This window comes from Penicillium chermesinum, assembly GCF_028974085.1.
Source record: "Penicillium chermesinum strain IBT 19713 chromosome Unknown utg000008l:1.0-1752722.0:1.0-1753981.0, whole genome shotgun sequence".
In the NCBI taxonomy this organism is placed as follows: Eukaryota; Fungi; Ascomycota; class Eurotiomycetes; order Eurotiales; family Aspergillaceae; genus Penicillium; species Penicillium chermesinum.
Genome location: NW_026695318.1, coordinates 70,388 through 97,504, shown reverse-complemented (window position 1 = coordinate 97,504; position 27,117 = coordinate 70,388). Strand labels below are relative to the sequence as shown.

Here is a 27,117-nt window from a genome sequence, read left to right as displayed (position 1 = left end):
GATGTCGGTTGAAATGGAGGGACATAGCTGCATTTTATACTTCACGACTTAAATACAGATCTTAGCGTCCGATAAGAGCAGAACCCCTCTTTCTACGTGAGTGCATGGCGGGCGAGCTAGGCCCACCATTCTTGCGTCATCATGCCCCAGTCAGTCATTTTCTGAGGGGAAAAGAGCTCAGAGGATCGAGCACCTCAGAAAGTACCCGCACAGTGAAAATTGAGGTCCATCACAAAGTAGGTGGGAAGATAAACAGAACTGTGGGGCAAAGCGCTCCTTTGGGTATAGGCTGAGCTTCGACTGGGTGCGAAATAGATAACTATGATGAATATCCGAGTAATCACTGATGGCTCAGTGAGCAGCCAATCAGACTCACTGAGCGCTCAGTGGACCTCACTGATTATCACGTGATAGGACTGAGCAGCTCAGTGAGTCTGGCGCCCGGACTGAAATTTACTCAGTGAGTCCGACTCTGAGCGCCCTCATAAAAGCGGCGGCAGCTAAGATAGGAAAGCCCCACCTTGCATAGGAAAAATGTTACGTATAGTCACCTATGTATATTCTCAAGTCCGCTTTCAACATAAAGAAGTAGGCAGAATTACAATACCGTAGTGGAACTCGCAATGGTGAAATAGTGAATGCTAGTTCCAATTTTTGGTCAGTGATCTAGTCCCTTCTGCAGCAGACTTCACATTTTTTCGATTAGTATTCATCAGATCAGCCACTGAGACCAGCTCATTGATGACTCCTATGAGTGCTCCCATACAGAGCGACGTGCTTTAGGAAGGTAAAGTACAACCCAAGAAAGGTGATACGTACGTCCATGCGGTGCGGCGATTATCTTCTTCCTTCGAGATAGCTTCTTTGTATCGCTGAATAATTTCTTCTTTAGTGGCTCCTCTCTTCGATTTGTGGTGACTGGTTCCGAGTACAGCTCTGCCGTCTTATTGTCGAGGAAAGACGTCAGTAGAATTGAAAAGGTCCTGTTGAACCGATTTGATAGTAGACAAGGCACTATCATGCGTGGATACAATGGCTTTTTTGATCTGTGCTGGGACTGGACGTTCTGTAGTTGCAGCAGACTTGGTATCATTAGCTTTGCTTATAATTTGAATTCTCCCTTCCCTTGTCTATACATGCTCGTGTTCCCGGCCTCTGCCATTGACAATGCCCCCCATGTGCGAGGACTGCTGTGTTCGGGATACTTCCAGTGGCTGTCAGTGTATCATAAATCTCGGACAACAGCGATACCAAGCTAGCGCTTCGAGCCCATTGCTGCCCTTAGATACAGCCCCTTTGAGCAACAAACACCGGCACCCTGCAGCATGAACTGTCCCGATTTGCACGAATATTTGAGAATTCCACTCATGTTTTGCCTGCCGAACGGCTTGGTTCATGGGGAGATGGTCTGCATCAGCTCCTGGCTAAGAGAGCCAAATGGCCGCAGCTTTGGGAACTGCAATCGCATTCTTAGCAAATCCTGCAGGGCTGAAGGTAATGAATCCTGCGCCCACTGGGAGAGGCCCGGCGGCAGGGACGTTCTTAAGTTGAGGTCAGACTTTCTTTGACTGATAATCTAGCTTTTCAAGCTGAGCAGCTTCGGTACGAAAGTCAAAGACCCCGCCTATGAACACTGTTGCATGTTTTCATCAACAAGTCCTCAGCTAGTTCTCATGGGGCTGCCGGTGGCCCGGGGATAACAACTGAAGACATGCCTAGACCCCAGCGTTGGTCATTGCAGGAGCTACTTGGCAGTGAAGCGAAAAATAACTTGTCGCATTGGGGAGAAGGTTGTATGCAAAAATCATTTTTGAAGGCTACTCTGAGGAGCCATGGCAATATACCACTGAGCCTGATTTTGGTATGAGGAAGAGTCGTAGTTGGGTCAGAAGCAGAGAGCTCTAGAAACGCTGACCAGTCAATTGCGCGATATGATCGGCAACTATGCCAGTATACCCCAGAACACTCACTCAGAAGACATCAGTACGGAGATGCTGCACCTTCGACTCGCAGCATCTCGTGAAAGAGCAAGCCATTTTCACATTAGTAGAGCCAGCTCTACACAAAGTGGAATCGGTATACACACCTTGGCGCAAGCTGCTTGAAATAAGACCCGGATGCAATGCCTATTTCTCCCTTGTCTCATTTCAACGCAAGGCCTATTGTACTGCTAGTACTGTAGACCGATATTTTCCCTAGACAAGTGCCCCATCCGCTGGTTGAAGGGATCAACATTGCTAGGATTTACTGAAATCATTCAGACTAGGGAGTAAATGGTCAGAGAAGATCGTCAATGTCCACTCGGGACCTTGCAGTCGAATTATCACTTCCCGGGAGAAGAAATATTATGCAGAATACATGTGAAAAGAAGTCTGGTATGCATGCTCGGAGAAACAGAAATGGGAGAACTTTTCGTAAGGAAGATCAAATCCTGCAGAAAAGAAAATTCGTGACGTTCATCATCCATAACACCAGAGCAGAAAATTAGTCAGAGGTTGTGGGCGTCGCCTTGACTGGAGACTTTGAGGCCTGGCCATTCCCAGCCTCGGCATTTGCTCCACCACGTCCACGGCGTCGTCCACCATCACGACCGCGGGTTGCCACATGGCCACCACCACGGTGTTCGCCCCGGCCACGGCCACGACCGCGTCCATTTCTGCCCCGTCCACGACCACCAGACTGCTCCTTCTTCTCCGGCTCGGCAACGCCCTCTGTTTGAGCTGGTGGGATCTCGGCGCTTACGATAGTTTCGGAAGGGTCGCGAGGGACTTCCACCCAGCCGTCTGTGGCAGTGGACGAGGCCAAGGAGTTCGATCCGTAAGAGCCCTCAGCGACGGCATTGGCCCCCGCGGCAGTAGTGGAGTGAGCCAAGGGAGCGACGAGATCGGCTCGAGAACCGGCGTTCTGTTCAGCTTGAGACGTGGCCGCAGCACCGACAGAGGAATCCTCGAGCTCCGTCAGCCCAGCGTGGGCCAAGGTAGGGTCGGAAACGGGTGTGGCTTCAGTAGTCTCAGTTTCGCCGACAACAGGAATAGCGTAGTTGTTGGCTGCCTGCTTCACATCGCTGTCTGGAAGAAGCAGAATTTGATTTAGCAATTTGAACCCCTATAGCGCGAATGACCATCACTTACAAGTCCATTCCAGGACACCTCCCTCGATATCTTGTACCTTCTCCGGCGCACCCTCGATAAGCTTCACCATCGAGCTCACGGCACTTTCATTGCCAGCATAAACCTGGAAGAGGACAGCCTCAAAGGCGAGCCCCTCAAGGGATTCTGCACCTCCGGCGGATTCGCGATCGCGTCGCAAGTTGGCAGCAGCGTACAAGAACTTGCTCACGCTGAGCAATTGCTCGCGTAACACACGCGATGAGGTCTCCGTGGCATCAGCGATCGCATTTGCACGAACAGCCTCGAGCTCTTCTTGATGCTTCTTTTCAAGAGCCGCCTTCTGGCTGGCAAGCTTCTCCTCGTACTGGGCAGCAAAATCCTTGAAGTGGCGGACTTGCTCCTCGAGCTGTGCGATCGTGGCCTGAAGAGCGGGCTTCTTCAGGGCCTGCGCCTTTTGGTCCGGGTTGATGACCTTCTCCCCCACGAGGTCATCGAGGGATTTTCCGGGATGCGCAGCAAGCGTAGCGTCGATCTTAGAGGCAGCATTCTATTCATTGAGAGTAGGAGTTAGCAAGTTGAACATGATGGAAAACCAACCTCATGAAGAGGAAGGAGAAGCTCTGCCCGGGCAATAAACCGAAGGGCTAAGTGAGAATATGAGGGAACGAGCGTACCAGCTTCTTCGAGGCGTTGCGCAGGCTCCTAAATGTCGCGTCTCATGGTTAGCTTGTACTTGGAACGTTAGGAGCAAATGGGCAGCCAAAACTCACTTCTGTAACTCCTTCAGGTAGGCAGGCTCAGAACCGTTGGCTTCGGGGGACGGACTGTCCGTCTCGGTCTTCGAGACGACACTCGAGGCGCGCGAGGTCCGCTTCAAGTCTTTGGCGTTGGATTTCTGAGTGGCGGCGGGAGCGGGAGCCATGATGGAATGCTGGTGACACAACTGAGAAACTTAAAATGAGTGAGAAGAGATAGGTTTTGCAATGGGCATGCGATGTTGCAAACACGCAAGGATCAGATGTCAGAGCCGACAGGGCAGAGACTTGAATGGGGGAAGTTGTGAAAGTGATGTTGGAGAGAAATCGATGTGGATGGAAGTCGCCCGAACCCTTTCCTGATCGGTGCAGCCCTCAGCTGAAGATGCAGCTATACTCCTCCCTGTCCATTCTACGACCTACCGCATAGATACCTAGTATATGAATTTTTTGAGAAATAGTTTGCACATACGGTGATTCCAACCAAGAAATTGTAAATTAAGAAACAGTCAAAACCTCAAGGGATCATGGGTATCATATCATTCCCCGCAACGCCGTAATAAGCACTATAGAACAGCACCAGAATTAGAGTCCCGTATTTTGCGCTCCACATCAATCCTTTTTTTTCTCCTATTGAGGTGGGGTTGAATCGGTTCAACTGTCGTGCCTAGCCTTGGAATTTGCGTAGAGTTTTCTGTATCCAAGAGCTTCGAGTGAGCGGGTTGTGAATGCGATAGCAACAGCAGCGTAGAAGGCAGTATCGCAAAGTAATACTTGGACAAGGCGTACCTCAGTGACTTTTCGAACCGAGTTCGCAGAAATGTTCTTTTCACCGGACTTGCGCGATCGGATGGAAGCCTCGCGCATCAGTCTGCGTAAAATTAGCACATGAATGGTCCAAACCTCCAAATTCTAGTGTCCAATGTGGATATTGCGACTAGGAAAGGAACAGCGTGAGCTCGAAGGTTTTATGTTTTCGACTTACTCTTGCATAAACAGCATGTAGTCGAGGAATATCTGCCAAGATCGCAATAAAGCGCTTGTTAGCTATGAAGCATAAAGATCGCGTGGGGGCAATGGGACCAACCAGGATATCGGCATTTTTACTCACGCTCCGATTGGAGTGAGCTTTAACTATCCGCTTCACAGTTCCGCGAGGATAGAGCTTTTGAGTGGCTGCCATAATGCAAAGTGAGGAGAAGGACGTAAGACCAGCTTGGACCGTCGCGGTTGTTTACTTTCCGCCCGCGGCCACGCAGCATTACGTAACGGGGGGGTCTCAACCACCTGGGCAGCCCTGGAGCCGTGGACCCGCCTGACCCCAATTACCGTAACACAACTCGGTTTAGCCTAACTCATGCAATGGACATTTGGAAAAACTGTACGCTGAAACTGTGATATGAGTGAGGTTATATTACATTATCTTATGTATCTACGAGAATGATAAAAACCACCGAACCAAACGCTAAGGCACATGCAATGCGCGACCAGAAGTAGAGGCTTGAAGTGCATAACGGCGGTACAGCTTCAAGAGCGTCGCCGGAAAAACCGCCAGGCTGCAAAAGCTGCAGCGGAGCCCATAGCAATGCGCAACGCCAGGAAAATATAGATTGCTGTTTGCAATTTCTGGTAGTAACCTTGCAGCAGGACACCTACCGCGTATGACGGTCCATTACCACCTTGTCCGGTAGCGCTGTAGTATCTTCCAACACCTTGGGTGCCAGCCCCAGTAGTCTCTTGCATAGGAGTCCCATGTGAAGATAGAGACACAGGAAGTGCTGTAGTTTCGCTGTCCGAAGCGGTATTGCTGGCACGCGACCCTGACTTCACTTTCTGTGCATTCAATTTCCGCAGACGATAGCTTAGTATACTGGCAACCAGTCGCAGATCAGGCATTGTGAATGTGGGATATGCCCAGAGCTTGACAGCGTTATGGGGAGGAATCATCTCCAGGAAATCAGCCAGAACACCAAGCGTCAAGCCCCAAAGCAGAAGAGGACGGCTCGTGTCACTGGATTCTGCTTGGTTGCTCAAGCACCACCCACATAGCCGCTGTACGACAGACTTTTGCTCACTGCCCTGTTCCAAAACAGAATCTATCATGGTGGTGCTGTACAGAGTCTCTGATGGCACCAAGCGCACAGCAGAGAATTGCATCCAGCCTACCACTGACCGAATAGCCATACGACCCAAGAAGCCGGCTTGTTTGAAGTACCGTTGTGACATATCCACATGTTCAACAGTTCGAAGAGATGGTGACAGGAGAGCCTTTAGAGGGACCCAATGAGTTGACGCTACCTCCGTCGGCTGTAGGCGCAAGCTGGGTGAATCAATTCGCGTAGTTAGAAAGATAAAAGGGCAGAGAACCATAAGTCTAGTGGATTGGTTAGCCGTATATCTCATGCCAAGATTCCCACATTGGAGGAGGTACTTACGGGACAGATCCCCAGCTGGTGGTCACCACTCGCTCTGGGAGATTGCCAACAGCTATGCAGTCGTCGGTGGTCAAATCCAGCCCGATTTCCTCCCATGCCTCCCTTATTGCAGCCGCGCAGTCATCTTCATCCTCCGGGTCTCGCTTCCCTCCTGGTAAAGCAACATGGCCTGTCCACCGGTCGCCGGCGCGCGAAGCACGCTTGATAAAGAGAACCTCGGGGATTCCATGGTGGACCCATGGCTGCGCAAAGAAATCGTCCAAACGGTCCTCTACGGACTCCGTCGGGTCACTGCTCACAGGGTCGGTCGGCCAGCAGTCATCTGAAGGTCGAATTCGGATGATTAGGGCAACTGACGCCCGCTTCTTGCAGGCAGGGGGATTAGGAATTTGTGGATACGGCCGGCGGTAGAGGGTGGATAAGACGCCATGTAGATGGTGAGACAAACCAGGGGAGGCGTCCATCAGGACGGACTGTACAACCGAGATTGACGGTCCTAAATGGATCTGGTACGAAGTAGAGGGTCTAGGCTTGCTGTACGGGAGCCCAGGGGGATGATCCACGACATTGCGCTTTGCTCGTTGATTGGCTTTCGTATTGACATTGGAGCGTGTAATACGATTACCGCGGAAAAAATAGTAGGGCCGATCTCGAGCTTCCCCTCATTGAACGAATGGGCATGTCATTCTTAGTCATCGTGTACTAAAAGAGTCTCGGCCGTCAGTAGTAATCGTTGATTGGTCTGACGGCCGCAAGCGTCGATGGAGCTAAGCCAGACGTTGGTGCACGTGCTAGCTTAGCACCTCATGGTGGAATCTGCGATTTTGTCTTCGAGACTTTCCTCGATCTCAAGTCGAATTTGCTGGGGTCCTGGTTACTTATTGTGCCAGCTGCGTCGACCTCTTTCTGCATTCCACGATCCCCTAATCTATCCGCTTTAGGGCCATCAACTTCCTAGAATCCAGCTCCTCCGAGGTCCACCCGTCTCTTGAGGCACCATGCGTTTCGGGAAGACACTCCGGAATTCGGTTTACCCCCCCTGGAAGGGCAAGTACATTGATTATGGAAAACTGAAGGCGTTGCTGCGAGAGCATGACACCAATGCGGAGGACGGCAGTGACTCTGACGATGTTCAATGGACCGAACAAGACGAAGAAGCCTTTGTGCAGGAACTTCTGAACGTGCAACTGGATAAAGTCAATGCTTTTCAATCTGAGACTTCTCAACAATTGCGGGAGCGTACTACGGCTTGTGAAGCCAAGCTGCATCCCCTTGTTCCAAGCGCAGAGCAAGAAGGGATTTCTCTCCCGGACCAGGAAAAGCGCGCTATAGCATCCGAGGTCTTGCAGGAGCTCGATAGCATTGCGAAAGAAGTCAGCGAGCTGGAAAAATATAGCCGTATAAACTTCACTGGTTTCTTGAAGGCTGCTAAGAAGCACGACCGTAAGCGTGGGGCTCGTTACCGTGTTAAGCCTCTGTTGCAGGTCCGCTTGTCACAGTTGCCCTTCAACTCGGAAGACTACTCTCCATTATTCCATCGCCTCTCGGTGATGTACTCCTTTGTGCGGGAGACACTGAGCCAAGATGTCCTGCAAAAAGAACCTGAAGAAGGCTTCGGTCAAGACATCTACTCTTCCCACAAATTCTGGGTGCATGTCGACAATGTCCTAGAAGTGAAGACCTATATCCTGCGCCGCCTGCCTGTTCTTCTTTACAACCCCGGCTCGTCGAAAAACTTGGAGACTCTCGATGACCCTACCATAACTTCCCTCTATTTCGATAATCCTCAGTTCGACCTCTACGGCCAAAAGGTTGCTCGCGCGCCCGAGGCTGGATCTCTGCGTCTGCGGTGGACCGGACAACTGAAAGACAAGCCGTCAATCTTCTTAGAAAAAAAAGATTGTTACTGATGATGACAGGAGCCGGGAGGTCAAGGTGTTGCTGAAGGAAAAGCATATCAAGGAATTCTTGGATAACGAGTACCACCTTGACAAAAAGGTGCACCGCATTGAAGACGCCAACAATGGCGCCGAGGCAGAATCTCTCCGGAGGAATGTGGAAGAGCTCCAGTCTTTTATTAGAGAGAACAATCTGCAACCTATGGTCCGCGCAAATTATACGCGCACTGCTTTTCAGATCCCAGGCGATGATCGGATCCGAATTTCCCTTGATACAAATCTTGCTATGATTCGAGAGGATACACTCGATCCAGAACGCCCGTGCCGCGATCCAGCCGAGTGGCACCGTACTGACCTGGATGATGGAGCTATGACATATCCCTTCAGCTCGATCCGGCCTGGAGAGATCGTTCGCTTTCCTCACGCCCTGCTTGAGATCAAGCTGCGTGGAAAGGCCCACGAAGCTGAATGGGTCAATGACCTTATGTCTTCCCACTTGGTGAAGGATGCACCGCGGTTTTCCAAGTTTGTTCATGGCGTGGCTCAGTTGTTCGAAGATCAAGTCAACAGCTTTCCATTCTGGCTTGGTGAATTGGAGAACGATATCCGCCGCGATCCTGAGACAGCATTCCATGAGGAACAAGAGCGCCTGGCGAAACGAGCGGAAGAGGACATGGCCGTCGGTAGCTTCTTAGGTGGCACTGGCAGTCCTAGTACGGGTGCGGTTTCAGGGTCTCCTTTCACTCGACTACGTGAAGCAGAGTCTCGTTCGAAACTCCGTCAGCCTTCTGCAGTCATTGAGATGCCGAAGAAGCCTCGTCTCTCTGTTGTTGAGCCCCAACGCCCTGAACCAGCGATCGAGGCCCCCGAGCCTGCTCCGGAGCCTGCAGCTCCGACTTCCCGATTGGTGGCATTCCTACAGTCTTGGGGTATTGCCCCTGCTAGCTGGGGTCGGCGAGAGGAGCCTGTCCGTCTGCCCCCCGGTGTGCGCCACCCAGGTGTCTGGATCAAGGACACTGGCCCAGTCCGTGTTGAAAGCAAGGTATGGCTGGCCAACCAACGGACCTTCATCAAGTGGCTGCATATCAGCATCCTGCTCTCCAGTTTGTCTCTTGGGCTGTACAATGCTGCTGGCAAGCACAATCGTGTTGCCCAGGCCCTTGCCATCGTATACACCTTTTTTGCCTTATTCTCTGCTGGTTGGGGTTGGTATATGTATGAGAAGCGCGGGCGGCTCATCCGCCAGCGTAGCGGCAAGGATTTGGACAACCTGTTCGGTCCCCTTGTTGTGTGCATTGGTTTAGCATGTGCTCTTGTTCTCAACTTTGCATTCAAGGTAAGATGACCCTGTATTCCGAGTCTTTATTCCATCTATTCTAAAACCCATGGCAGTATAGCACCCTGCTTGAGCAGGCCCGGGGGAACAATCCCGGTGGAGGCCCGGTCCACTCCAACTCGTCTACAGTGTTTGGCGAGTCGGCGCAGACTCGTGCCCAACAGGTGCTGTAAATAGCACTGGTGGAAAATTCTGGGCCGCGAAGTCCCTCGGTCCACGTTGGAAATGAGAAGCGCATCAAAGATGATGAATGGTAATGCACTGTACTTCATTAGGAGAGCTCAGGCGAATATAGGGATTCATTGGGAAATGACAAATAGAAAAATGAGCCCGAGTCTCGTCTCGGTGATTGGATAAGCCAACACAACCACTGGGGTACCCTATAGTTTTACTAGTAATTGTCAGCGTATGTCGAGAGATAGAACGAGATCAAAATGAAAATTAGAAAAAAAAATAATATCAGCCCGCGTCGTGTCTCGAACCAGATACCTCTAGAAGACTCACACATAAACAGCTGTTCCTCAAATGAGGCTGTCGAAGTGAGGCGAAAAACTTCATCAGCCTTTTTGATATCTTCCAATTTCTCAACAACCACAAAGTCTAGAGAGCTCAAAATACATTCAAGTTGAAGAGAAAGTTTCCTTGATTAATATTCTCTGAAAATTCGAAAAAAAAGCATTATCCCGCGTGTTCTGGGCACGCGCCCATTCCACCCCCATTTCCTCCCCGACGCTTACTTCTTGGCTGGGTTCACCAGAAGTAATGAGCACATGTCGACCAAAACGGCAAGTGCTAGGTTGCGCATAGGGGCGTCCCCCAACTGCAGCACCCGGGGAGGGATTGAAGTGGAAGTTCATTACTTGCTCTATAGCCCTGTCTCTCCCCTTCCCCAGCCTTAAGCTCCTACCAGACAACTTTACTATGAAAGTCCTATTGCTCTTCAATATTGCCACTGTAGCGTCGGTTTGTTCTGAGTTCCTGGCCAGATTGGGTTCTTCTCCTTCGTTATATACTAGTTACTAGTTGTACTGTTATAATCCTTTCTGTTAGTACACCTGGTCAAATTGCGGAACAAAGGTCATTCAACTAGACGTCTCAGGCTTATCGTCTACTCTTACCTTATAATTAGTCTACAAGATTTGCTTATACGGAACAGGTGACCAACAACATATCCTCAGATTAATTCGTTCGTCCACTTTCCAGAGAGCTTGTTCAGTGCCTTTCTCAAAAGGAGATGAACATCACCATGTCCTATGTCCTAATAGCTGCTCATTCAAGGCTGTTTTTGACCGTGACGAGTTTATGGATGCTTCACATCTGATTTTGGTACTTGAAAGGGGTCTTCTGAATGCGCCGGCGTCGGCTTCTCCCAGTTACTAGTAGAATCACTACTTGGCTCGTGGAACAGGTGAGACGCCAAAGCTCAGAGCTGTACTTGGGCTGGTCGAAGCGAGCGAGTCTAAAATCGTCCCTGCCATAACGGTTTCTCCTTCTGGGGTCTCCAGTCAGCTTCCCCAGACCCTACCTCTGCCACGTCAAGGTGGTGGGGGGGGGGGGAGGTTTTGCTTTCTGAAGCCGTTAAATACAACGGCAATGTCAAGTTCGTTTACATCAGAATTGACTTCACGTGTCCGAAGAAGAAAAGGGGGGGATTCTCCTTATGTGCCTCTTTAAGGACCTATTTTGCACCACTACTAGTAGACATCGGCTTCAAATCCACATCTGGCTCATCACGAAGGTTAGAAAATAATCAGTGTCAATTGTATTCCTTAAGCAATACTAGTAGTCGTAGGAATCTTTCTCTCCATCTATTCGCTCAATGTCATAAAATACCAGCTCTAGTCTGGAAAGCATGGGGGGAAGAAATGGGAATCTTGGCGAGTCATCACTTCCGTTGAACGCCGAGCCCATGCAAAAGAGAGCCAGCAGATAGTAAAGAAAGATAAAAGATGCAAACGCAGACGCCTTCACGAGTCAAATGTCAATATCATCAAGAGAAATGGAAGCAAAAGCAACAGGCGGGGGAGGTGATACATAGCACATGGCGTGGAGGAACAGAGTGCAGGCCCCGCGTTAGATCGAGAACAGGTGAAGCACGTTGCAAAGAGTGGGGGGTGGGGGAAAGCAAAGACGATCATATCCAGCGAAGAATGTTGACGATGGCCTAGGCTTCCACAATTTGGCCGCAGTCAATTCTAAAGCTGAGAGCACCGGCGAAGAAAATGTGATGGATCAAAGTTGATGGGAATTGACCTGATGCAGCTCGTAGTCTGGTTGGTAATCAAACCACTCAGTGTCGGGGTTGTAGAGGTAGGCCTTGAAATCAACGCCGTAAGGCTTGGGCTCTAGGATGTACACCATACCCAGTGGAACATCCAGGTTGGCGACCTCGTCGCGCTTCAGACCCCGGAAGTAAGCGAGCAGTACACGTGCAGTGGAACGATGGCTGACTAGCAACACGTGGTCAGTAGTACGCTCGACCTCGACGATGACAGCTCGGAGGCGATTGATGATATCCAGGTAGCTTTCGCCTCCTGGACCAGGGTACCGGTAGAACAGTTTGTCCCTCTTGCGGTGGAAATACTCTTCGGGGAACTGCTGCTGAATTTCCTTGTAGGTCATTCCCTCCATTACCCCAGAGTGAATCTCGTCCAGCATGCGCATTTGCTTGATATCGTACTGTTCTTCATTGAAGTATTCCACGGTCTGAACGGAACGTTGCATCATAGAGGACCAAACACAGAAATTGCGAGGTCGGTCACGGGGCCTCCAAGAGGGATTTGGCGGGGTTGTGTCACCTGGACGCGGCGGGAAATTATTGATGATGTCCTTTTCTGCTTGATGAGCCTCCCACTTGCGACGCTGATGGTCGATGAAGTTAGCCAGGGCTTTAGCATATCTGCGACCGTTATCGCTAAGACTAGAGTCTCCGCCAATTCGGCCAGCGCGGTCGTCAAGACTCTCGCCGTGACGTGTGATCCAAATTTGCCGTGGAGACAAGTTGAAGTTCAGCAAATAAGTAGACGACCTGGGAAGAGAGGAAGCCGTGAGTTTGGTGTGCAACGACTTTCCGACCAACATCGATCATTTGGATGTAGGCCATATCGTGCTGCTCTTCGTATTCTCCCAGGGGGACATAGGAATTTTCATAGAGAGCGACACGCTTTTTGAAATCCGCAAGTGCGGAGACGGGGTCCTGACCCTTGTAGTCAGGTCCAGAGAGCTTGAGTCGCATGTTAGCCTCCAGTAGGGTCTGGTCAACACAGCTACTCTCGAGGAACAGAATGTTGAGTTCAGGACCAGCGCGTTTGCGGATATGATCCACAATAGCCTTTCGCCGCTCCATCGTGCTGTTAGTTGCGTCCAGAATGCCGACACTGCCGCCTTGCACCAGAATGTATTCAAGTAGCTCATCAAGAGTGTCAAGGGCGACTTGCTCGCGCATCTTGACTGCACGCTGATTCTGAGGATCGAAAAAGCTCGCAGACTGGTCCATCGGCTCCGGTGATGCTTCTTTGGTGGCCTCTACATCCACGGCCAACTGGCCAGGACTGGCGTCTATAGAAGGAACCACAGTGCTCCTGTTTTCAGAGACTTGGAATCGGCATCTTGTCCGTTGACAAGAATCTTGGCTGGCATCGCCGGGGAGGAAGTGGTGTATCGTTTGGCGGCGATGCGTCTGACTGGCCAGAGCCCCCAACACTCACACTGAGTCGGCGTACCGAATCAACAAGGTCTTTGTGTACGTTTGGCGGGCTGAGGCTATGTTCTGGAATCCGGTCGAGCTTTGTTGGTGCTGGAGTGGGTGACTTTCCCGCAGCGACTCGACGAACGTTGACCGACGTTAAAGATCTCGGTGTCGTGTTGGAGCCAGTTCAAATAACGTGCAAGCTTTTTGGTTATGTAACTTTTGCCTCTGGCCGGGAGGCCAACCATGACAATAACAAGCTTTGCACCGACATCGCGCTGAGCAATTCGACCATCGGGAGAGACCTTGGACTTAGTCAAACCAGGAATGTCAAGAGTGGTGGCTCGAATACGGGAGTTGGAGTTGGGGGTGCCGGCGAGCCTAGCGGGGGTAAAGATGTTAGACGTCGAAACAAGCTTCGAAGGAGAAACGAGTCGTAGAGCAAAAACTATAAAAAGGCCCAAAAGAAATAAAGAAAAAAAAAAGGAAACGTAATTTGCAAATGACACAATCACGCGACAGGCACGATCTTCAGCCACATGGAAGCGGGAGACGAAAATGAGCGTGTGTACCGGCCGGGAAAGCCTGTGATGGCACCGATAAAAGCAACATGTATGTAATGTCGATCCGAGGTAATAAGCTTTTTCCTTTCATAGGCAGGAGAGACATGCACGATAGACAAAGTTCCCGGGGAAAGGGGGGGTTGACGACTCAGAGACAAGGATACTTACATTTGTGGGGACGGAGGTGCGGTAGAAATCGGAGTGTCAGACAGTGCGGTTCCGACTCCGCCTTGGGCGCCTGTAAGGCTTTGTGGGCATCGGAATGCAGGTCATTTCCTAGCGCTCGCCCGACCACGGTTTTGGGAGGAGGCATATTAGCGCCATCTTTTCCCGGAGCCAGGCTCGGCCCGTTGGATGTGTTGCCATCGCCGGGTCTCTGCTCCATGTTGTGCTGCTGGTCCGGAGCTGTCAGGGTCGGGCGTGGTCGGCGGAGCTTATGATGGCCGACCGGGCGATGTTGGAATGTTGTGCCATCCCAGTAAGGGAGCAACAAGCAAAGTTGATTCAAGTGTTCGTGGCCCCGGTTGGATGATACTTGGAGGGACTTGGAGGACGCTGCTTAGACGAAGGACAGATTTTTTGATGAACCCCTCTGGACAAAGCGGGAGGACAAGGCGGAGGTTGTGGATGACTCAACCGACGGCAAATCTGGAATGAACGAAACGTCACTCTCAGGACTCCGAGCCCTTCCAGGAGAGCAGATTCCACGTGCGGTGTAAACACGGCTGCAAGTGGCGCGTTAATTTTAGGATCTGTAGTGAATGTCACTGGACCACTGCGCTCCGGTCGAGGAGGGGCGTGGGCAGACGCGCTGAAAGAAGCTTAGAGCGTCACCTCTGTGGCCCCAGCCCCAATACCACGTATCGTTGAGTTCTCCTTAGAAGGCTCGAAATGATTTGAGGGTACAGAGCTTGAAAAGAAAGAGAGGGATTGAGAAATGGTCTAATGTGGCCCTGGAAGTTCAAGGTTGTCAATAGAAATAGCTCCCGAGTCCACAGTGGGGATCGATCAGGGTATCTGCATTTAGAGCGATGATGTCAGGTTTGCGAAAAGGTCTATGCATGTGAGATTTAAATGGTGCTAAAATGAATTTGGCGGGATCATCCATCTCCCACTTATATATACATGTTTGGGTTGAGTGCCCAGGTAGGTCTGGCGAGATCAAGCAGCGTTCGTTTATCTTCAGCCCAGAATGCTTGGCTTCGAGTATCTCAGCCTAAATCGCCATGGGGGATCATCATTGGCGCCCCCTGCAGGGCCCAGCGCTTCATTACGCTCAAGTGTTGGTTCCATCTATTAACTATCCACTCGGGAGATCGCCACCGACCCTGATCCCTTGTTCCTGACAGCAGCCTTGGATTGTTCAGCCCATGAGACCCCCTGATCCAGAACTTGGGGAGCCCCTTGGGGTCTGAAATCCTGTATTATTGCAATCTTGGCAAGTCCGGCGAGTGCCCAGCCCGTGCTTTGGAATAGATCATGATCCAAAGCGCTTGTACAACTTGTGCCTCGTCCGCCTCGCCGGTCGGGTCAGGCTTTCTTCCGTGAACTAAAGCCCCGGATTCTTCGCAATCCGCTGGGAAGTTCACGACTGAAAGTTCGTACTCAAATGCCGTAGATAGACCTCCGCTGAGTCGGCTTGTTTGTAGCCGGTAGTCTGGGAACAGCTCAGCCCTTTCCAATAGGGGCACTACGGGATCCTTGGCGCTTGGCGGTAACGCAGGGGGTAACACACATTGCCCGGGATTGATAGAGGGTGCAGATTACCGATCGGGGGGGTGCTTCCAGCTATGCTCCGGATTGGCCCCTTTCAGATTCTTGGCTTATCAGGTCTGGAGAGTGAGAGTCAAGCCAATCAAGCACACGTACGCCGCCACACTTAGAGCGGTCAGAACGACAACTGCATTTCCACTCGTGCGGAACTTGGGACGATGTACCCCGTCCTCTCCCACCTCTGAGAAGAACTGGCGGTTTCCTTGTGAGCGGCGAAAAAGCCCAATGATCAAGACTCCGGTGCCATAGATCGCGAAGAGGGCGCCGATACTGTAGAATTCGGCGGTGAAGATCTTCAACACGACAAGAGCGAAGGAGAACTGGGATAAAGCGGTTCGAACATAAGCACCCTCGAAAGTTCGCTGTGCAGCACGCACTTCAACGATTTCGTCGTTGGTCAGAACCGCTGAGCGGGCGCGATGCATGCGCAAATGGTATCGATCTGCTGCACGTCGCTAGAGCAGTCAGCTTGATTGCTTGTACTGATAGAATGGCCGATACGCCATACACACCTCGAACATTATGCTGGCGGTGTCAGAGGCCGCAAGGCGGGGAATCACCAAGAGGGAATTTGAGTGGACAACAGCGCGGCTGACCTTGTACGCAAACAAAAGGTCACGGGTGATGTCATGTGATCTGCACTAGAAGTATCCGGGGAAGGACGAGCAAGAGCACCGACTATATCGATGCCTGTGAGCTTAATTGAACACAAAATTTTACGCTCGCATGGACTTGAAGGCACCATCTGATAATATCTTGGGGCATAGATTGTTGGAGCGCTTGATTGCCAGAGTTGATGGTTACAAAAATGGCACAAAGGAAGCTTAGAGGACTGGAACACACCTAGCTGCGCAGTGAGAGAGTATTAACTACTTATGCAGTCCGATAAACCCTGAGGAGGGGGCAGTCTTCCCATGGTTAGATATCCTTTCGATTCAGGCATCATATATATACATGTCAGCGGCGAATTTGAGTGTTCTGGTCTTCCTAACATGTTGACTCCAGCCACCATGTCGTCATCACCCACAGGACAAGTACTCCGCATCAAATCGGGGGAGTTCAACGGAGCTTATTTCTGTTTTCGAAGGCCCCGGCTGTTGGAGAAATGGTTTCCGACCATCTGCCAGCCGGGTCCTTCTCGTCAATGCTTGGCGTTTAATTCGTGTAGAAAAGCCCCTGGACCCGCCCTGGTTTTCCGCCAATGGCACAGCCGCCTTTGAGAAAATCAAGAACCGGCAATTGATGTTTCCAAGAGTAGAAATTCATATGCCCGCAACTTCCCCACATTTGAGCATTTCGCTATCGGCGACGTCTCCGAACCGCTTGCTTCTTGCTTCTTCAACTCCTGAAGTTCCAGGACGAAGTGGCGAAAAGAAGGGTAGCACCTCTGTCCCAGCTTACATCTCGAGGAAAAAGGATCATGGCCAAAGTCTTCGATGCGGCAGAGGGTCAGTGGTCTTCTCCGCACGAGCCTTTCTCCTCATTCCCCGCTAACGAGGAACAGTCGCAAAACACAACACCAGAGAGAGCTGTTGGGTCATTCTCTATGGGAAAGTCTATGATGTGAGCGCCAATGGTTCTGTCCCCATACTGCCGGAGCTCATCCCTAATGCACGTCTACCAGGTGACGGATTTCCTGTCGAGCCACCCTGGCGGTGCGAAAATTATTCTAAAGCTTGCTGGCAAGGATGCCACCGAAGAATACGACCCAATCCACCCTCCGGGGATTCTTGAGGACGAACTCAAGCCAGAACAGTGCATAGGCACTGTGGATGCAAGCACATTACCTAAGAAGGGGCCCCAAGAGGCCTCGGCGCCTTCAGCCGGGCCACCGCCAATGCACCATCTGCTGAATTTGGATGAGATTGAGCAGGTGGGCCATAAACAGGTAAACAAGAAGGCTTGGGCCTATTACTACTCTGCTTCCGACGACAAAATTTCCAAAAGACTCAACAACGAAGCATACCGGTCCATATTATTGCGACCACGAGTTTTCCGAGACGTCACCCGTGCCGATTTGGGGACGACTGTCTTGGGGCATAAGGTGGGAATTCCTATCTATGTGTCCCCCGCGGCCATGGCTCGGCTTGGCCACCCAGCTGGCGAAGCAGGTATCGCAGAGGGATGCCGCAGCTTTGGCGCTTTGCAGATCATCTCAAACAACGCTTCTATGACTCCTGAGCAGATCGTGAAGGGCGCCGCCCCTGATCAAGTGTTTGGCTGGCAATTGTATGTCAACGTTGACCGCAAGAAAAGTGAAGCAATGTTGGCTCGGATCAATAAACTCAAGGCAATTAAGTTTATTGTTCTGACCCTCGATGCACCGGTAGCAGGCAAGCGAGAAGATGACGAGCGGAATGGCCTTACAGACGCAGCAGAAGAGGAACAGGCGCCCAAAGCTGCTGCTCGAACCTCGGATGATACTCCCGATGTCTCTCAGGGCTCTGCTGGAATTGGCCAGATGTTATTTGCCGGCACTGACCCCAGCTTGCACTGGCAAGCAACTCTTCCGTGGCTTGCCGAACACACTGATCTACCAATTGTCCTCAAGGGTCTTCAAACACACGAAGACGCATACCTGGCATCGCTTCATACCCCGCAAGTCAAGGGTATCATTTTGTCGAACCATGGCGGCCGCGCCTTAGATACTGCACCTCCTGCAGTCCACACCTTGTTGGAAATCCGGAAATATTGCCCCGAGGTCTTTGACAAGATTGAGGTCTATGTGGATGGCGGCATCCGTCGTGGCACAGACGTTATAAAGGCTCTGGCCTTAGGTGCCAAGGCTGTTGGTATTGGACGTGCTGCTCTGTGGGGTCTGGCTGCGGGTGGTGTCGATGGCGTTCGTCGGACATTACAGAGTAAGTTCACTGTCACTGATTTTTTTTTAGGGGGTTGTTTCTTTGCAATATCCCTTGTGACTTGATACTAACGATCTCAACAGTCCTGACAGATGAAAGCTATACCTGCATGCGTCTCCTCGGAGTGGAGAAAATCGAAGATTTAGGACCGCACAATGTAAGAAGATCGAACTCAAATCTTTGGAGCAAAACTGACACATTATGCCAGGTGAACACTCGTGCTCTCGAGCAGCAGATCTACGACGGCCCTTCGGGACTTGATTCTTTACGTCATATTTTCCAAGCGAAACTGTAGATACAAGCGTTGCAATTCTAGTGTGGATTAATATCCATCTGTATATCTTGTTTGGTCTTCGAGGATAGCTATATAAGCCCTTGATAGGCCAAATCCGACCACATGACCGTGTCTTGTAATCATGATTATTCCCACCTATGGTCCTATGTGTCATGGAGTATCTTAATTTCCATTGTGAGAGACACATCTGGTCGAGCAGGGGGCGTAAACTTCGAGGCACACCAAGGTAGTGACTGAGCAGATTCATTGGAACAGCTGACTTTTCAGCCCGAGGATAACCCAACTGCATCTGCTCTGTAGCGCAATGCCATGGCCTATCAAGGCCTTGAGGCTTGGATCAATATGTAGAAGAGCGATGAGCTTCGTCATGAACGAGGGCTGAGCAGAGAGACCCGTTTGGCCAAGTTGAGCCCAGACGGCTACACCAGGCTCTGATCTAGAACCTCGAAAAATCTGGAAAATCTACAAAATCGTGGCAGCGTGGCAGCTTGGCATGATGATGCTCAGGTGGGAATTCTCCCTGACACCGAAACCCCCCAATAGGCTGCTGTGCATCCCACCGGCCCCTGGATCTCCCGCGTTTCTCCACTGGATCCCTGGGGTCCCGCTAAAAAAGACTGACGTAGTGGTCCACGCTTAAACGTACTTCTAAGCACCCTCCCCGATGTCCTAGATTGTCCCTTTGAACATGGCGTCGTTGAGCATCCTGGAGTCCTTGCTCCATAATCCGGGGCCCTTGGTGGCTGCCCTGGTGGCGATCGTGAGTGCTGCGCAGACTGTAAACAACAAGTCCAAAACGCGTCTGCCTATCCAGATTGCCAAAGATCGAGTGTTAACAAAAGCGACAGATGCTGGTACGGGCAGTCGGCAGAGCCATCTACAATGCATTCTTTCATCCGCTCGCTGCCTTTCCGGGGCCGACATCACATGCGATGTCCCGGATTCCGTACTGCTGGAAGCTGTTACGTGGCACGATGCCGTACGACATCTTATCGCTCCATGAGAGATACGGCGATGTCGTCCGTGTTGCTCCGGACGAGCTGGCTTTCTCGAACTCCGAAGCATGGAAAGACATCATGGGACATAACCCCGGCGTAGAAGAGTTTGGGAAACTATCTAACTTTTATCGCCCGGTAGAAGAATCACCCGTGAATATCGTCAATGCGGATCGCAAGGACCATGGCGTGCTGCGGAAACTGCTTTCCCATGGGTTTTCAGAGAAATCACTGCGGGCGCAAGAACCCATGATCCAAGTCTATATTGATTTGCTTGTCCAGCGCCTCCATGAGAACTGCTCGGGGGGTGCAACGGCGCTTGATTTGACGGCATGGTATAACTGGACAACATTCGACATCATTGGAGATCTCGCCTTTGGCGAGCCTTTTGGCTGTCTCCAGAACTCAGAGTATCACCCCTATGTCCATTTGATCTTTGAGTCTGCGCGTGCGGGGACCATTTTCCAGACTATAGGGTTCTACCCTACCCTGAAGAAGATCTTCTGGGCTATGGTGCCGAAGTCTGCAATGGCACGGTTCGTTAGGCAGACCAAACTGTCTATGGCTAAGCTCGCAAGGCGGATGGAGCCCGGTAACGAGCGATCGGACCTGATTGAAGGATTACTGTTGAACAAGGAAGAATTGGTGCGATTGGGTGCCCGTACCCCATGGGGGAGCTCGCAGCTGCTAACTTTCCATCTAGAACCTTACCATTGAAAACCTGCAATCGAACAGCAACATCCTTATCATGGCTGGCTCCGAAACCACCGCTACACTATTGGCTGGAGTGACCTACCTTCTCTTGTCCAACCCTGCGGCCCTCAAGAGACTTACCGGGGAAGTTCGGTCGACTTTCGACAATGAAAGTGATATCACCATGACTTCGGTGAATCAACTCACGTACATGCTGGCTTGTTTGAACGAGGCTTTACGCGTGTATCCACCAGTCCCCACGGGGTTGCCTCGCGTGGTACCGCAAGAGGGCCGCCCAGTCCTTGGACGCTATATACCCGGAGAGGTAAATGTTCCCTTGTGTGAAATTTTGGTTCCTGTTACTGATGCCCTGCGACAGACGGTGGTAGCCTTACATCATTGGGCCTTATACCACAACAAAAGCATTTCACCGAGCCCTACACATTTTGCCCGGAGCGCTTCTTAGGAGACCCGCGATTTGCAAATGATGATTATGAAATCTTGCAGCCATTTAATGTTGGGCCAAGGAACTGCCTTGGACGAAAGTAAGTCTACCAGGCCCCTTCTACCAAGACGACTGCTGATTTGAATAGCCTTGCATACGCTGAGATGCGGATGATCTTAGCCCGGATAGTCTTCAATTTTGATTTGAGCCTTGCAAAGGACAGCGAGGGATGGATGGAAAGACAGAAGATATTTCTTTTTTGGCAGAAAGGCCCTCTAAATGTACATCTCACTCCGGTTGCCAGATGAGAACCCGGATCGATCAAAGAATCAAAACGATTAGGAAATGTCTCCAGTTGCTCCAGGAGTATGTACCTCGAGCTCTCACCAAGGTAGTCTCCTTTGCCTGCTGGAGGAAGGAAGCACTCAACCCTCACTCCCCGGTCTCGTAACCAGGTTATTCGTCGACGAAGAATCCATCAGATCGGTAGGTTTCAGGCCCCGTTCATCTCGCTGATATATATTTGATCGCTCCGCCTGATTACTTGAGCGTTCTTTTCTGAGGGACGACAACTTGACTGAGCTCGTGTAATCTGACAGGGACCCTCTCACATGCCTGAGCCAGAAAGCCTTGAGGGAGGGCGCATTTGCGACCATGATTGCGACGTTCAGCTCGATGGCCGAAATGATGACCATGTCGCCGAGGATATAGGTAAAATCCGGATTGACTGCGAACTGGTGAAGAACAATTATGCGCAAGCAAGAGACCACGACCGCGATACCGCCGGCGGTTATGGTGGCGATTATTCCCAGCCGGCGAGAGAGACTAGCTTGGATGTTCCAGAGAGGACGGATAGGAAATGCGAGGACAATAACGTCCATCATGATGCACTAGAGTTGACTCGATTAGCCCATGAGACGCTCTCAGGTGTCAACCCCGGCGGAAAAATTTTGAGGACTCACCAGCGAAACAGGAACGTAGTAGGTCACGGATTTGGGCAGACATTTGGCGTTGGGGTGTGCTGGCAGGTCCCAGAAGGCCGCCAAAGGCATGCACTGCAGACAGTAGAGCAGCCATAACGATATGGATACCAAGGTGTTCAGGAGAATTATCCCATATACACCTTTGATGAAGGTTGTGCTACTCGTGAGCCTGAGATAGAAGAGCAAGAATGCCGTCTTGATGATAAATTGCATCCAGATATATGAGATCTCTTCTGCAAAGAGAAGCTGCTCATGTCGATGTTAGCGTTAGACTGGGCTTTCTTCCCACTGGGTATATCCGGACAGCACCTGGAGCATACCTTGGACAAGAGTATTACTTTTGCAGGATCAGGCGTTGGGGGTAAATGGCTATAGCATTGAATTAGACCGCATTTCCAGACCGGCTGCTCGCAGTACATACAGCCCACCTCCATAGTAAAGGAATGCACAAAATAGGCCTTGCTGTGCCGTGTTGAACACCTTGAGGATAGTCAGACGAAGGCTTGGGGCCGCTTTCTATCACACTCACCAAAACCAAGACCATCCACCAATCATCCTTGCCAAAAGCGTGGATGATCCATCCTCGCGAGTAGAAGCGCAAGCAGGTCAGCAATGTAGAAAGAGCCCAGAAAATGAAGGAAACGGCATATGCGACCGGTTGCAAGGTTTCGAACATTTCCAGGGCTAGCAGCGATTACTCGTATGGCAGAACAGGGACTGAAGTAGCGGAGGAAACAAAGTGTTGGCCCAAGACCATCATGTATATTTGCCCAGACTCTCCAGAATTTTGATGAAACAGACACGAGCACCCCAAATTTTTCCCCAGTATGACGGGTCTGGACACACACCGAATAGGGAAATAGAAGAGCTGACAGGGGGTCCAGTGAATGGGCTAATGCGCACTAAATCCATCGTGGCGGGATAGACCTGTCATTCCCCGTCATTCCGCTACTCTTTTCGCTTCGAGATCCCCGGATCCTTCTTAATCCAGCCTCGGTAAATTGCGGAAATTGGCTTAGCGCCTGACGGGATTTGATGCAATTCGGGGTCTCAGGAGCACCCCTGACAAGGAGGTGAATGAGCTAAAGGTCCAGCCCAAGGCTTACGAGCGAGGTTGCGAGCGAATCAAAATACCAGGCCTCCTCCGTCGAGTGGAGGCGAGCGGGGATGACCTTTGCAAAAGTACTTCTTTCTTCCGTCTAGTCGAGAGCAAGACTCCATGCTACACCTCCGAGGAGAAACAGCCGTTGAAAGCACCAGACAGGATGGCTGCGACTGCGACTTTCTCAGCGTTACTGAACCCTGAGCTCTTACAGATTCCAGCTACCTTTCTGGTTCTCGGGATCGCATTTCACCAGTGCATCCGGACCTACGAGATCGATAATCGGATATGGTCATTTGTGGCGTTGTACCTGGGAGCGTGGCTGGCGCTTTGCGCAGCCTATGTCTACATCTACTCCTTGAGTGTAGCATCTACGATCGGATGCGCCATTTATGCTTCGTGTTGCTTTAATTTGGGACTTACGATCAGCATCTTAGCCTACCGAGCGTTCTGGCATCCCCTCAGGAAATTCCCAGGCCCTTGGGATGCGAAACTGAGCCGACTATTCCTGGTCAAACAGGCCATTAATCGCACTCAGTATCACCTGGATCTCCAGGAAATGCATCAAACTTATGGCGACTTTGTGCGGACGGGTCCCCGTGAAGTCTCGATCAATCGACCAGCAGCCGTTCTGACGATATATGGACCGCAGTCGCTCTGCACTCGGTCGCCCTGGTACAGCCATGTATCGGATGATATCTCTCAGACCTCGTTGAATTCGACCCGGGACCCCAATGTCCACCGCCGGCGACGGAAGGCTTGGGATCGTGGGTTTAGCATCAAAGGTACGCCCAGCCGAGACACCCTTTTCTATGGGCAGCAAGGTGAACTGATTATATCTTCTTACTTCTACAGCTCTGGCAGCGTATGAGACAAGCGTCCAGAATAAAGTCGATGTTCTTATCGATCAAATCCGCTCCAGGGTAAATGAACCGCTTGACGCCTCGCAGTGGATGATGTATTTTGCCTTTGATGTGATGGGCCTCGTTGGATTTTCTCAAGACTTTCGTCAGCTGGAGGACGGTGCAGAACAGGAGGCTATTAAGGAGCTTCATCAGCAAATGCTGTTTCTTGGGATTCTGAAGCCTGCACCGTGGATTTTGACCATCCTTGGGTCCATCCAGGGACTGGTAGGTGAATACGGGCAGTTCATGACTTACTGCGAAGACAGAATCTCAGAACAGAAAAAAGTAAGCCATGACCACCAAACACCCCAGGAAGAATTCGGCTACGAATCCTTCGTTGCATACCTAACATTGGTTTTTAACGGGCGACAATAGAAATGGGCCTCGAAAAGCGAAAAGGTGGGGGACAAAGTTCCGACAAACGTCATATCATGGCTGCTGAAAGCCCTCGAGGAGGGCGATCCGAGTGCTCCACCGGGCGATCAAGCGCTGAACGAAGATGGGCGTCTGATGATGATCGCTGGAAGGTCTGTTGATGTCCCACGACCCGACCTGTCAGAAATGCTAACACATGTCTAAAGTGATACCACGGGCGTAACTCTGGCGCATGCGCTGTTCTATCTTGCCAGCAACATTGACGCCTACCGAAAGCTGCAGAAGGAACTTGATCATACCTTTGGGGATGGAGCGGAGGCGTCGCAATTCACCAATAAAAATCTTCAGAGCCTGGCCTACCTTGAAGCCGTCATCCACGAGACCCTTCGCCTCAAACCCGCTGTGCCTAGTGGCCAGCCCAGAGTGACCCCATCTGAAGGTCTGCAGGTCGACGAGGTCTGGATTCCGAGCAAGACTATCGTTGTGGTACCACAGTATGTCATCCAACGTGACGAACGATACTTTCCATCTGGCTCCCGTTTCATTCCCGAGCGGTGGCTCGATGAGAAAGACGACCTCGTCAAGCACGAGGAAGCATTCTTCCCGTTCCAACTTGGCCAATATAGCTGCGTGGGGAAACAACTCGCGTTGATGCAACTCCGAAGTGTGATCTCCCGGATAGCGTATAATTTCGATCTCGCTTTCGCAGCCGGGGAAGATGGGACCGCTTTTGATGGCGATGCGAAGGACACTTTTACGTTTACTATAGGGCCTTTAAGTCTAGTATTTACCGAGCGAGCCCGCCAATAGTATGGGATAGTTAACAATATGACAACTTGTTGGAGCCGGACTACTATTGACAGTACGCAGTAACGCAAAGACTTGGAAAGAGTGGGTCAAAGAACCTACTGGAGGGATCTACATCGGCCACTCGATCAGTAGGGCGTGGCGCGTATTTGCAAAAGAGTGTGTATCGGTGGCGTATTGGACGAACTGGATAAACTATCCGCTCAGGGCAATTGATTCAAGCCCAATCAAATGGGCGGGACTTCGAAGTAAAGAGGACCTTGGGAAAATCATGGAAATCATGGCGCGATTAGTGGCAATCAGATAAGCCACTATCGCCCCACTGTTTGTTCCTGAACGCGCGACTCAATTAACATGCCACCTCTACTCTTTCACCTCAACCTCCCCTCCTACTCTCCTTCTGTTCATCCCTCTCTACCGCAGAACACTCCATTGCCTCCCCAAAGGCGCCAGCAGAAATGGCTGTCGCTGGTGCCCAACGCAAACAAGTCCTCAAGGTCTTGATGATCTCGCTGCTGCTGGACCTGGTAATGACCGAACACTCTTTCCATTGCGTGAGTCTTTGCTCACAAAATCCATAGATCTCATTCACATTTATCCTGCCATTATTTCCTTCCCTCCTATCATTCTACCGCGCCCAAGACCCCTCTCCTGATTCCCTCCTCAACCGGATCTTCCACTACCTCAATGCTTATAAGAATGCCTTCGCCCGCCCAATCGACTCGCGCTATGATATTGTTCTTCTCGGCGGAGCCCTCGGCTCGCTGTTCTCTTTACTCCAGGCTTTTGCTGCCCCGGTCATTGGCCATTTGTCGGACAAGCATGGTCGTCGGCGCGCCTTGCTGACCGCAATGGTGGGGAATATTCTGAGTGTCGCGCTCTGGGTCTCTGCTACCGATTTCCGAACCTTCCTTGCCAGCCGGATCGTCGGCGGTCTCAGCGAGGCAAATGTGCAGCTAGCCAATGCCATTGTCGCCGATGTGACCGACGAAGCGCGCCGCGGCGCATCAATGGCCCTTGTCGGCGCCTGTTTCAGTATCGCCTTTACCTTCGGCCCCATGCTCGGCGCTGGGTTGAGCACTGTTGACGTCGTGGCTGCTAATCCCTTCATGGCGGCCGCTGCGGTATCACTTGCGTTGATCTTCCTCGAGACGGTCTACCTGTGGGCTTGCCTGCCGGAAACACATCCTCAATTCACGTCGCTGGAGCAGGAGTCTGAGCCCCGGGCTGATGAGAAGAAGGCAGCTGAACCTCCCAAGAAGCCGCAACCGGGGACCGGTAGCAATGGACAGGTCACCCATACAAACAACCCGGCTCTCCTCAACGCCGTCCATTTCCTCTTCCTCCTTCCTTTCTCCGGCTTGGAATTCTCTCTGCCCTTTATAACAACTACCATCTACGCTGGAACTACCAGCGCTAGTCCCGCAGCTCTGAACGGCCGACTTCTCTCCATGATGGGTCTCATTGCCTCTCTTCTGCAGGGGACCGTGGTCCGACGTCTCCCACCGCTATTGACCATGCGTGCAGGCATCGTGGCTTGTGCACTCTCCTTTTTCTGCCTCGCCCGCGTCGACTCCGTCACCGGTCTATACGCGGCTGGTGCATTGCTAGCTGTTACTACTGCCACGGTGGTAACCAGTCTGAACAGTCTTGGTAGCTTCGAGGCTCGCGAGGCTAACCGCGGTGCAGTGATGGGTCGTCTGCGAGGCTGGGGACAGGCTGGCCGTGCCGCTGGGCCCGTCCTGTTCTGTACCTTGTTCTGGTGGGCTGGCCGCGAGGCTGCTTTCACCATTGGCGGAATCGCCATGTCGGTTGTTGCCCTTCTTGTCTTCAGCTTGCTCAAGTCCCCCCGCTGTGCATGCGAAGGCCGAATGATGATTCTGTACAAAATTGGGATTTTCTACCCTCAGATCGTTTTGACCTGCTTTGGCGGCGGGATTATCCTCTGGGGGCTTCAAGTTAATGTATATGGGGAATGATCGAATTTGGGAAAACTATGGCGACTAGGACCAGCACTTTATAGGAAGGAAATGCAGTATTTATGTACTAGTAAAGCGCGTTTGGAAATATACATGGATGTGGCTGCCTCTGCGCGTAG

At 51.4% G+C, this 27,117-nt stretch overlaps 11 protein-coding genes across 11 annotated transcripts; 5 read left to right on the top strand and 6 right to left on the bottom strand.

The window, feature by feature from the left end:
- Nucleotides 1-2,484: 2,484 nt before the first annotated feature.
- Nucleotides 2,485-4,032, bottom strand: N7468_009816 (uncharacterized protein; the record flags this gene model as incomplete). Its single annotated transcript, XM_058479111.1, has 4 exons — nt 2,485-3,068; nt 3,132-3,657; nt 3,785-3,812; nt 3,881-4,032. 4 exons carry the CDS (start codon nt 4,030-4,032, stop codon nt 2,485-2,487), a joined length of 1,290 nt encoding a protein of 429 aa, XP_058325679.1.
- Nucleotides 4,033-4,519: 487 nt separating this feature from the next.
- N7468_009815 (uncharacterized protein) lies at nt 4,520-5,048 on the bottom strand (the record flags this gene model as incomplete). Its single annotated transcript, XM_058479110.1, has 2 exons — nt 4,520-4,777; nt 4,851-5,048. The coding sequence occupies 2 exons, from the start codon at nt 5,046-5,048 to the stop codon at nt 4,520-4,522; spliced, it is 456 nt and encodes a 151-aa protein (XP_058325678.1).
- A 344-nt stretch (nt 5,049-5,392) lies between these two features.
- N7468_009814 (NUDIX hydrolase) lies at nt 5,393-6,764 on the bottom strand (the record flags this gene model as incomplete). Its single annotated transcript, XM_058479109.1, has 2 exons — nt 5,393-6,239; nt 6,301-6,764. 2 exons carry the CDS (start codon nt 6,762-6,764, stop codon nt 5,393-5,395), a joined length of 1,311 nt encoding a protein of 436 aa, XP_058325677.1.
- A 534-nt stretch (nt 6,765-7,298) lies between these two features.
- Nucleotides 7,299-9,707, top strand: N7468_009813 (SPX domain protein; the record flags this gene model as incomplete). The annotated part of the gene is made up of 3 exons (XM_058479108.1): nt 7,299-8,176; nt 8,220-9,534; nt 9,591-9,707. 3 exons carry the CDS (start codon nt 7,299-7,301, stop codon nt 9,705-9,707), a joined length of 2,310 nt encoding a protein of 769 aa, XP_058325676.1.
- Nucleotides 9,708-11,766: 2,059 nt separating this feature from the next.
- On the bottom strand, nt 11,767-14,338 carry N7468_009812 (6-phosphofructo-2-kinase PFK26; the record flags this gene model as incomplete). The annotated part of the gene is given in 5 exon segments (XM_058479107.1): nt 11,767-12,600; nt 12,614-13,128; nt 13,244-13,357; nt 13,368-13,565; nt 13,954-14,338. Coding segments are annotated over 5 exon segments (2,046 nt in total), but the record flags the coding sequence as incomplete, so codon positions are not given.
- Nucleotides 14,339-15,611: 1,273 nt separating this feature from the next.
- On the bottom strand, nt 15,612-15,983 carry N7468_009811 (uncharacterized protein; the record flags this gene model as incomplete). The annotated part of the gene is made up of 1 exon (XM_058479106.1): nt 15,612-15,983. The coding sequence occupies one exon, from the start codon at nt 15,981-15,983 to the stop codon at nt 15,612-15,614; it is 372 nt and encodes a 123-aa protein (XP_058325674.1).
- A 995-nt stretch (nt 15,984-16,978) lies between these two features.
- On the top strand, nt 16,979-18,714 carry N7468_009810 (FMN-dependent alpha-hydroxy acid dehydrogenase; the record flags this gene model as incomplete). Its single annotated transcript, XM_058479105.1, has 5 exons — nt 16,979-17,006; nt 17,063-17,121; nt 17,183-18,419; nt 18,503-18,576; nt 18,628-18,714. The coding sequence occupies 5 exons, from the start codon at nt 16,979-16,981 to the stop codon at nt 18,712-18,714; spliced, it is 1,485 nt and encodes a 494-aa protein (XP_058325673.1).
- Nucleotides 18,715-19,562: 848 nt separating this feature from the next.
- Nucleotides 19,563-21,155, top strand: N7468_009809 (cytochrome P450; the record flags this gene model as incomplete). Its single annotated transcript, XM_058479104.1, has 4 exons — nt 19,563-20,354; nt 20,413-20,743; nt 20,782-20,947; nt 20,996-21,155. The coding sequence occupies 4 exons, from the start codon at nt 19,563-19,565 to the stop codon at nt 21,153-21,155; spliced, it is 1,449 nt and encodes a 482-aa protein (XP_058325672.1).
- Nucleotides 21,156-21,272: 117 nt separating this feature from the next.
- Nucleotides 21,273-22,506, bottom strand: N7468_009808 (uncharacterized protein; the record flags this gene model as incomplete). Its single annotated transcript, XM_058479103.1, has 6 exons — nt 21,273-21,737; nt 21,810-21,902; nt 21,969-22,076; nt 22,151-22,199; nt 22,252-22,310; nt 22,360-22,506. The coding sequence occupies 6 exons, from the start codon at nt 22,504-22,506 to the stop codon at nt 21,273-21,275; spliced, it is 921 nt and encodes a 306-aa protein (XP_058325671.1).
- Nucleotides 22,507-23,095: 589 nt separating this feature from the next.
- On the top strand, nt 23,096-25,022 carry N7468_009807 (cytochrome P450; the record flags this gene model as incomplete). Its single annotated transcript, XM_058479102.1, has 4 exons — nt 23,096-23,717; nt 23,788-24,122; nt 24,213-24,364; nt 24,419-25,022. The coding sequence occupies 4 exons, from the start codon at nt 23,096-23,098 to the stop codon at nt 25,020-25,022; spliced, it is 1,713 nt and encodes a 570-aa protein (XP_058325670.1).
- Nucleotides 25,023-25,477: 455 nt separating this feature from the next.
- On the top strand, nt 25,478-26,998 carry N7468_009806 (putative tetracycline transporter; the record flags this gene model as incomplete). Its single annotated transcript, XM_058479101.1, has 2 exons — nt 25,478-25,573; nt 25,601-26,998. 2 exons carry the CDS (start codon nt 25,478-25,480, stop codon nt 26,996-26,998), a joined length of 1,494 nt encoding a protein of 497 aa, XP_058325669.1.
- Nucleotides 26,999-27,117: the final 119 nt, after the last annotated feature.